The sequence below is a fragment of the Macaca nemestrina genome, chromosome 7 (assembly GCF_043159975.1).
Source record: "Macaca nemestrina isolate mMacNem1 chromosome 7, mMacNem.hap1, whole genome shotgun sequence".
NCBI lineage: Eukaryota > Metazoa > Chordata > Mammalia > Primates > Cercopithecidae > Macaca > Macaca nemestrina.
Window position 1 is genome coordinate 135,134,317 of NC_092131.1, and position 9,836 is coordinate 135,144,152.

Sequence of the window (9,836 nt, forward strand, 5' to 3'; positions counted from 1 at the left end):
AAGTCAGTAATAACAAACTTCTCCGAGCTAAAGGAGGATGTTCGAACCCACCACAAGGAAGCTAAAAACCTTGAAAAAAGATTAGACGAATGGCTAACTAGAATAAGCAGTGTAAAGAAGACCTTAAATTACCTGATGGAGCTGAAAACCACAGCACGAGAACTACGTGATGCATGCACAAGCTTCACTAGACAATTCAATCAAGTGGAAGAAAGGGTATCAGTGACTGAAGATCAAATTAATGAAATGAAGCGAGAAGAGAAGTTCTGAGTAAAAAGAAATGAACAAAGCCTCCAAGAAATATGGGACTATGTGAAAAGACCAAATCTACATTTGATTGGTGTACCTGAAAGTGACAGGGAGAATGGAATCAAGCTGGAAAACACTTCTCGGGTTATTATCCAGGAGAACTTCCCCAACCTAGCAAGGCAGGCCAACATTCAAATTCAGGAAATACAGAGACCACCACAAAGATACTCCTCGAGAAGAGCAACCCCAAGACACATAATTGTCAGATTCACCAAGGTTGAAATGAAGGAAAAAAGGCTAAGGGCAGCCAGAGAGAAAGGTCAGGTTACCCACAAAGGGAAGCCCATCAGACTAACAGCAGATCTCTCGGCAAAAACTCTACAAGCCAGAAGAGAGTGGGGGCCAATATTCAACATTCTTAAAGAAAACAATTTTCAACCCAGAATTTCATATCCAGCCAAACTAAGCTTCATAAGTGAAGGAGAAATAAAATCCTTTACAGACAGGCAAATGCTGGATATTTTGTCACCACCAGGCCTGCCTTACAAGAGCTCCTGAAGGAAGCACTAAACATGGAAAGGAACAACCAGTACCAGTCACTGCAAAACCATGCCAAATTGTAAAGTCCATCTATGCTAGGAAGAAACTGCATCAACTAACAGGCAAAACAACCAGCTAACATCATAATGACATAACAACATTAACCTTAAATGTAAAAGGGCTAAATGCCCCAATTAAAATACACAGACTGGCAAATTGGATAAAGAGTCAAGACCCATCAGTGTGCTATATTCAGGAGACCAATCTCATGTGCAGAGATACACATAGGCTCAAAATAAAGGGATGGAGGAAGATCTACCAAGCAAATGGAAAGCAGAAAAAAAAGTAGGGGTTGCAATCCTAGTCTCTGATAAAACAGACTTTAAACCAACAAAGATCAAAAGAGACAAAGAAGGCCATTACATAATGGTAAAGGGATCAATTTAACAAGAAGAGCTAACTATCCTAACTATATATGCACCCAATACAGGAGCACCCAGATTCATAAAGCCAGTCCCAAGAGACCTAAAAAGAGACTAAGACTCCCACACAATAATAATAGGAGACTTTAACACCCCACTGTCAATATTAGACAGATCAATGAGACAGAAGGTTAACAAGGATATTCAGGACTTGAACTCAGCACCAAGCAGACTTAATAGACATCTACAGAATTCTCCACTCCAAATCAACAGAATATACATTCTTCTCAGCACCACATCACATTTATTCCAAATTGACCATGTAGTTGGAAGTAAAGCATTAAAAACAGGTGCTGGAGAGGATGTGGAGAAATAAGAGTGCTTTTACACTGTTGGTGGAAGTGTAAACCAGTTCAACCATTGTGGAAGACAGTGTGGCAATTCCTCAAGGATCTAGAGCTAGAAATACCATTTGACCCAGCAATCCCATTACTGGATATATATTCAAAGGATTATAAATCATGCTACTATAAAGACATATGCCCATGTATGTTTATTGCGGCACTATTCACAATAGCAAAGACTTGGAACCAACCCAAATGTTCATCAATGATAGACTGGATTAAGAAAATGTGGCACATATACACCATGGAATACTATACAGCCATAAAAAAGGATGAGTTCATGTCCTTTGTAGCGACATAGATGAAGCTGGAAACCATCATTCTGAGCAAACTATCACAAGGACAGAAAACCAAACACTGCATGTTCTCACATGTAGGTGGGAATTGAACAATGAGAACACTTGGACACAGGGCAGAAAACATCACACACTGGGGCCTGTCATGGGGTGGAGGGATGGGAGAGGCATAGCATTAGGAGAAATACCTAATGTAAATGACAAGTTAATGGGTGCAGCAAACCAATATGGCACATGTATGCGTATGTAAAAAACCTGCACATTGTGCACATGTACCCTAGAACTTAAGGTATAATATAAATAAATAAATAAATAAATAAATAAATAAATAAAATTTATTTCTTCTAGTACTAAAAAAAAAAAAAAAAAATCACCTCAAAGTGATCACTATTATGGTCATTACCACAACAGCTAGTGAAGCAGGATGGAGGCAGACACCTGCAGGGCCACCAACATGCCTGAGAGCCAAGACCAGCCCTAATTCTTCACTTCTGCAGCCTCCTCCTCAGTCTTTCCCTTAGCCTTCTTCTTCCTCTCCACCTCTCCTCCTTCTCCAGCATTGCCACTATCTCAGCTACCTGACTGATAGAGATGTGAACATCTTCTTTGTCCACCAGCTCAATCACCTTAATGAGGTTGTCAATATTGACCTTGCCATTTTAATTTTTATCCAGTGTTGAGGCCAAGCTGATCAGCTTGTTTTCTGGAATGTTCTTGATTTGCTTCATGGTGCTGATGAGCTCGGTGATACTGATGACTTTCTCTCCCGCTCCCCCTGAGCCCTCTGCCTGGCCCAGCTTGCCAGGCCCCTGATCCATCTCCAGCTGTGTGATCAAGCTGTCTATCCACCAGATCATCTGCTGAACTCTCTTTGTCAGTGTCTTGCTGGCTTTAGATTTTTCCACATATTTTTCTTTGCTGATCTTTGAAACTTCCTTCTTGATCTCTTGCAAGTCATCACTATAGTCCTGGACGTCCTCCTTCAGTAGCTCCAGCTCCTCCTTCTCCTTGGTTAGGGACTTATTTTGCTCCTTCAGTTTAGAACATGAGTCACTAAGTACACCCATTTCTTCTTTGGTTATTTTCTCTTCCTTCAAGATCTCCAGCACAGGGACAGTGTCCTTCAGGGCCTCTGAGGGCAGGATCACATCAGGCACTTCTGGCTGCTGGTCTGCCACTGGCCTCTCAGGGGTGGCTTCTTCCATTTCATTTCTTGGGATAGCTTCTGCAGCTCGTTCTCCCTGTGCTCCTGCTGGATGGCCACCTCCTCCTGTAATGTAGCCTCCAATTTCACTTTGTTGTCCACCTGCTCGCCCTCAACCTTGGCCACTTTCACCTGGGCTCCCTCCGCCGCTATCTCTGGAAGAGTCTGCAAGGTGGATTTGAGCTGGTCAGTAGGAGAGAGGGTGTCTGGGAGGTATATAGCTCGGGACAATGAGAGCAGTGATATGGGGATCTCTTGATGCAAATGCATATCCAGCCACTGCTTCAGCAGGCTCCTCAGATGGTTTTCTGAAACCCAGAGGGCCCACATCCCTCGAGTTCTACATGTCGACAGCAGTTCCTTGATATTCAGGCTGTCCACCCCTTCCTCAGCAATCAGCTCATTGTTGGCCTTTATGGACCTCAACCTCATGGTGAGCTGAAAGCATAGGAAGTTGTTGGTGCCTATGGCCTGGAGATCCAGCAGCTCACACAATGCCACCAGCTGCTGGCAGGTGAGGTTATCCAGGGTCAGCTCATCCTCAAATAATTTGGGAAAGCGCATGATTTCTTTGCTGTTAAGTCTTTCCTGTCTCTCAGATCTTCTGGAAAAACATGGAGAAGTCTTTGGCAGTCCTCCCCTTCACCTCTTTGTTCTTCACAGCCATCTCCTCGATGGTGTCCTGGAGAAATTTAGCCAGTTCCAGCTCCCCCATAGCTGCTCCTTCGGTCTCTCCTCCTTGATGGACTGGGTCTCAAATGTGGACAGCAACATGTTGGAAAAGATTTTCACTACCATGAGCAACAGCAACTCCATGAAAAGCACCACCGCAAAGATCAGGAGCTGGGCCAGGCAAAAGAGGTCAGCACAGACAGGGACAAACTGCCTGTGCTCCCAGCTGGTCAGCATGTGGCCACTGAGAATCCTCCAGAGCGTGTGTGTGGCTATCTTGGTGGCGGTCCAGAGAAGGCAGAAGCCGTGGTAATAGTGCTTCAGCCTGTCCAGGACCCTCTGCCCCACAGACTTCATTGGCGCCTCTTCAGGGGGCCTGTATACGGGGCTGCCTTCCTGCAACTTCTTATTCTTGTCCTTGGAGGACTTGACTACGGAGTCGTTGCCAAGGTGGGGAGATGAGTGCCAGGAGCGCGCAGGAAGGTCCTGAGGTCCCGTGACCACCAAACATGGCGCCACCGTAGCCACTGTGTGCCAGCGCTCCCGCCTCACAGGCCAACGGCTGAGGTGATGGCCTCTGAAGGAAGGTACACCGGATAGGCGGGTGTGCGGCAGCTAAATGGAACATTCACGGGGCTCGTCAGCCCTGCGACGGAGACCAACATGATCCCCCAGGTTACCCCTCAGGGCAGCGACGGGGGATGGTGGGAGGCGGGAGGCCGCCCGGCCCTGACAGCTCCTCAGTAAGATGGATGACATGGGCCTCCTGCAGCAGCTTCCTCCTCCTCCTCTTCCTCCTCTGAGGCTCCTGGGCCTATGTTGCGCCTCAAGCTGGCCCGCAAGGACGACTGACAAAGGCTGCGGACCAACGAAGAGCTCCAGGACCCAGCATCAAAGGCGGCCAAGTCACTCACAGACTTCCGGGGACCAGGTGGGCAGAGCAGGGACGGGAGAGGAGGCCGGGTTGCCTTCACCATTGGGCACTTCCGCTCCTGCGCACTCCATTTCTTTAGATGGTTGATCTCTTTCATTAGTTTTATCATTTCCTTGTGTAGGTCGTGTACACATTTTGTTATATTTATACATAAAAAATTCTTTTCTTTTTTCCTTTTTTTTTGGTAAGTGTTATTGCATTTTTAATGTCAAATTGTTGTTGTTCATTGCTGGTATCTATGAAAGCAATGGACTTCTGTTATTAACTTTCTTTTTTTTTTTTTGAGAGGGAGTCTTGCTCTGTCGCCCAGGCTGGAGTGCAGTGGCTCAATCTCGGCTCACTGCAACCTCTGCTAAAAGGATTCAAGCAATTATCCTGCAGCCTTCTGAGTAGCTGGTTCTACAGGCACCGGCCATCATACCTGGCTAATTTTTGTATTTTTAGTAGAGATGGGGATTCACCATATTGGTTAGACTGGTCTCGAACTCCTGGCCTCAGGTGATCCACCACCTCAGCCTCCCAAAGTGCTGGGATTACTGGCATGAGCCACCACGCCCAGTGCTGTATATTAACTTTGTATCTTGCAACTTTGCTATTTGTTCTAGTCATTCTTTTGAAGTTCTTTGAGATTTTCTCCATAGACTATCACGCCATCTGTGAATAAAGAGAGCTTTATTTCTTCCTACCTAATCTATAGACCTTTTCTTTCTTTTTCTTATCTTATTACATTAGCTAGAAATTCCAGTATGATGTTGAATAGGAGTGGTGAGAGGGGACATCTTTGGCTTGTTTCTGACCTTCACTGGAAGGTATCTAATTTCTCACTATTAAGCATGATGTTAGCGCTAAAGTTGTACAAATATTCTTTACAAGTTGAGGAAATTCTCCTTTGTTCCTACTTTCTTGAGAGTTTTGTCATGAACAAGTGTTAGATTTTGTCTCTTTACTTTTAACCTTTATAGTTAAAGTGGCTTCTTGTAGACAACAGATAGCTTTTGTTTATTCCTCTGACAGCCTATTTTTAATTGGTACATTTATAGCATTTGTATTTAAAGTGATTATTGATATAGTTGGATTAATATCTACCATGTTTGTAATTATTTTCTATTCACTGCACTTGTTTCTTATTTATTTATTTCTTTATTTTGAGGTGGAGTTTCACCCTTGTTGCCCAGGCTGGAGTGCCATGGTACAATCTTGGCTCACTGCAACCTCCATCTCCCAGGTTCAAGCAATTCTTCTGCCTCAGCCTCCCAAGTAGCTGGGATTACAGGCGTGTACCACCATGCCCAGCTAATTCTGATTATTGTTTTTTGGATTTTTTTTTGTTGTTGTTTGTTTGTTTGTTTTTTTAATGTGTGTGTGTGTGTGTGTGTGTGTGTTGGTTTTGTTTTTTTTTTTTTTTGACAGAGTCTCACTTTTGTCACCCAGGCTGGAGTGCGGGGGTGTGATCTCATCTCACTGCAACCTCTGCCTCCCGGGTTCCAGTGATCCTCCTGCCTCGGCCTCCTGAATAGCTGGGATTACAGGCACCCACCACTATGGCTGGCTAATTTTTGTATTTTTAGTAGAGATGAGGTTTTGCTGTGTTGGCCAGGCTGGTCTGGAACCCCTGACCTCAAGTGATTCACCTACCTTGGCCTCCCAAAGTGCTGGGATTACAGGCATGAGCCACCATGTTTAGCCTGAGTTTTTATTTTAATCTTACTAGAGCTGAGCTGTGTTTAAGATTTGCTATAGCTAAAGGTGCCAAAGGCTTTGCTATAGCTATAGGTGCCAAAGGCTTTGCTTTCCTTTAATTTCCTTGGTTTGTTTTTTTCTCCATGGTTAACTTTGGGTTTCCCTAAGAACTTCTTCTTAAAGAGTCTGTGTCTTATAGCTGTTTCAGTTGTAATTCATTGTTATTATACTGAAGACCTGTTGTGGTGGTGGAAATAAAATGTTGGGGAGAGGAGGCATTCTATACTCTTATTGTTAAATCTTAGTTTTTTAGTTGGCCTGAGCCCCTGGGCTGTGACCTTCAGAAGCATTTTTTGGCCCCATTATTTTTTCCCTTCTCCTTAAGTAAGACAGACAGGAAGGATGGAAGGGGTTGAGTTGTCTAATTGCCCCAGTCAGACAAGGCTCTGATAAAGTAGTTTCTCGGGAGGGTTGGCCTTTGTCACTGAGAAAGCTCTAGGGGTATTTCAAATGGTGATTTTTCCACTCTTTCTGTCTGGAACAGGGTTTTTTTTTTTTTTTCTCTGATCTTCCCAGTGTCAGTCTGGTCGGGTTCCTGGAGGTAAAACCCACTTAAGTATTGAAGGGAGACCTACAACTAGGCCCCCAGAAGTTTTTAATTTTCAAACAAGTTCATTCTTAATTTCCAGAAATTCATCAAAATTACTATTCAAGTGTTCCCAACAGTTCCTGGCTCCAGTGGTTTCTGCTTCAAGTAAGCTAATCTTGGCTGTATTCACTCATCTCCCCAGATTTCAGAGTGGCAGTTTGCCCTGTGACTTTAATTCTCTGATGAGAATTAAGAAACATTGTTGACTTTCAGTTTGTTCAACTTATTTCATGGTGTGAGGATGGGTGTGACAACTTCCAAGCTCTTGATACATCAGAGCTGAAACCAGAAGTACCCCCTGCTGGTGTTTTAACATATCTGCCAAAGGCCTGCCTCCCAGTCATGCCTCCCAGTCATGGGACAGAGGGACAGAAAGTGCAGGGGAAGCAAAGCCAGGAGGAGCCAAACCCATGATAGGTCCATTCAGTAGACCTGTCCCGCTGCCCTGCGAAAAGGAGGCCCAACCAGGGGAAACCAAGGCCCTAGGGAAGGAGCCACAAGCTTCATGCCCAAGACCTCTCAGACTCCCTGTTCCTCTGCCAGCCCTGGCCTCCTGGATCCCCCTCTAGGGCTTGAGTTGGGTTGCAGGGGAGGAGGAAGCATGGGGCACATGAGGGTGGCTGAGGTTAAGCTGGCCAGGCAGACCCACCAAGCACTAGCTCCACCCCTCACTAACTGCAATACCTTGGCCTGGTCACTGCCCTTCTGGGGCCTCAGTCCCCATCTGTAAGATTATAAAATAACAGCACTATCCTGGTATAACTGTGGAAGGGAAGAAAGTGCCTGGCACTGAGCCTGGCATACCCCAGTGTCATACAAACACATTTCCTTCTTCCCGCTACAGGAGTCACCTCCAGTCCAGTATCCCTGCCTTTGCACTGCTTTCTCTGACTCCTCACAGGTCAGCACCACCTTCCTTTCATCCCACCCCAGCCCAAGGGTCACCCAGAGGAGGGAAAGACAGAAGACTGACAGCAAGTGATGAATGTTAATGGCGTTATGTGCCAACCACTCTTCTAAGCATGATGTATATATTTGCTTAGATATATGCACCAAGAAAAGGTATGATCTAGAAAATGTGTTACCTCGGAGCACGGGAACAAGGTCATGAAAACAAGGTCTTGGTGAGATGCCACCATTTCATCCGTCCTCGGTCTCTGCGCCTTTTGCAGAGCTTCCAGCAGCACTATGTTGGGTCAGAGCATCTGGAGGTTCACAACCTCTGTGGTCCGTAGGAGCCATTATGAGGAGGGCCCTGGGAAGAATTCGCCATTTTCAGTGGAAAACAAGTGGGCGTTACTAGTTAAGATGTGTTCGTACTTTGCATCTGCATTTGCTGCACCCTTCCTTATAGTAAGACACCAACTGCTTAAATCATAAGGATGTTTCAGTTCATCCATTTAACAGATATGAGGAGCATTTTAAGAGATACAGCCTCTGGAAATGGATCAAACTCTAACTCATATGGCATACTAGATATGTTTGTTAATAAACTTATGACATGAATGCTTAATGCCTCTTTTTTGAAATAGGGAATGTAATAATTGGCCATTTGCCTACTTTATTAATTTGGATAACATTCCAGTATTACTCTGTGATTTAGCTTATTTAATGGTGTTCAACTGAGGTTATATTAAATTTTTGATTCCCAGGTCAGGATTTTGTTGGTAATATATACAATAAAAGGGAAATACAAATCTGAAAAAAAAAAAAGAAAAAGAAAAAGAAAAGAAAACGTGTTACCTCCATATTACAGAAAAGGAAAACCAAGGTGCAGAGAAGTTTAGCAACTTCCAGGATCACAGTCAGTAAGTGGCAGAGCCTGGGTTAGAACCCAGAGCCCACATTCTAGGAAAAGAAATAAAGGAAGTGAAGATCCTCTACCTTTGGAAGTGGTGACTCAGAAGGGTGAGAGCCTCCCACTCACTGTACTAGTTTGGCTGTGGGGTTTTAAGAACTGGAGGCTTCCTCCAGTGACCTCAAGTTCCAGGGTTAACCGAGGGGATGCTTGTGCCAATGAGGGAGCCAGAGCCCCCATGGAGCTGGGCTGAGCATGGCGCAGATCCCAGATCCCCGTGATCCTGTAGTGGGAAGGGGTCAGGGATCTGCCCGTGTGCCTCACCCAGGATTTCTTGAACTTGAATGTGCTCACAAATCCCTGGGGATCTTATTAACATGTAGATTCAGATTCAGCAAGTCTTGAGTAGGGTCCACGATTCTGCATTTCTAATAGGCTCCCAGGCATTGTTGATGCTGCTGCGCCAGGGACCACATTTGGAGAAGCGGTTCTCCATGGGACCCTGAATCTCTCTCAGGCCTCACTTCCTTCAGGCCTCTTCTTGCTTCTTTCACTCCACTTGCCTGATTCTCCAGTTCTGGAGTGAGGGTTCTCCCCACTTCTCCACCTCTTAGGTGGCAGGACAGCTTCTGAAGGGCATTTTAAGACAAGTTACCCAGGGAATGGCCAGCCAGCTACCGTACTAGTTAGCCGGCATGGGCCAATCTATGAGTTGGGCCTAGCATCATCCATCACTTCTGAGATCCCAGAACTGTGGCTTCTGGTGAAAAAGCAGCATTTATATCACCTGTAAAATGGAGAAGTTATCACAGAACCTGACCTCAATGGGTTGGCTTGAGGATTAAATGAGTTAGTATACACAAAGCAGTGAGCTCAGTACCTGGCACACAGTGAGCGCTACTTAAACCTTAGATCTCACTTTGTTGAATGACTTTTTAGCAGATGTGGGTTTGATATTGGCCCCCAGATTATTGCATGCAGTGGTCCT

The 9,836-nt window shown here is 45.1% G+C and overlaps 1 protein-coding gene and 1 pseudogene across 1 annotated transcript; one reads left to right on the forward strand and one right to left on the reverse strand.

The window, feature by feature from the left end:
- Positions 1-2,258: 2,258 nt before the first annotated feature.
- On the reverse strand, positions 2,259-4,565 carry LOC105488187 (mitochondrial proton/calcium exchanger protein pseudogene; annotated as a pseudogene).
- A 27-nt stretch (positions 4,566-4,592) lies between these two features.
- LOC105488184 (cytochrome c oxidase subunit 7C, mitochondrial-like) lies at positions 4,593-8,445 on the forward strand. The gene is made up of 4 exons (XM_071101159.1): positions 4,593-4,718; positions 7,091-7,155; positions 7,895-7,951; positions 8,094-8,445. Exon 4 carries the CDS (start codon positions 8,239-8,241, stop codon positions 8,428-8,430), a length of 192 nt encoding a protein of 63 aa, XP_070957260.1. The 5' UTR covers positions 4,593-4,718; positions 7,091-7,155; positions 7,895-7,951; positions 8,094-8,238; the 3' UTR covers positions 8,431-8,445.
- Positions 8,446-9,836: the final 1,391 nt, after the last annotated feature.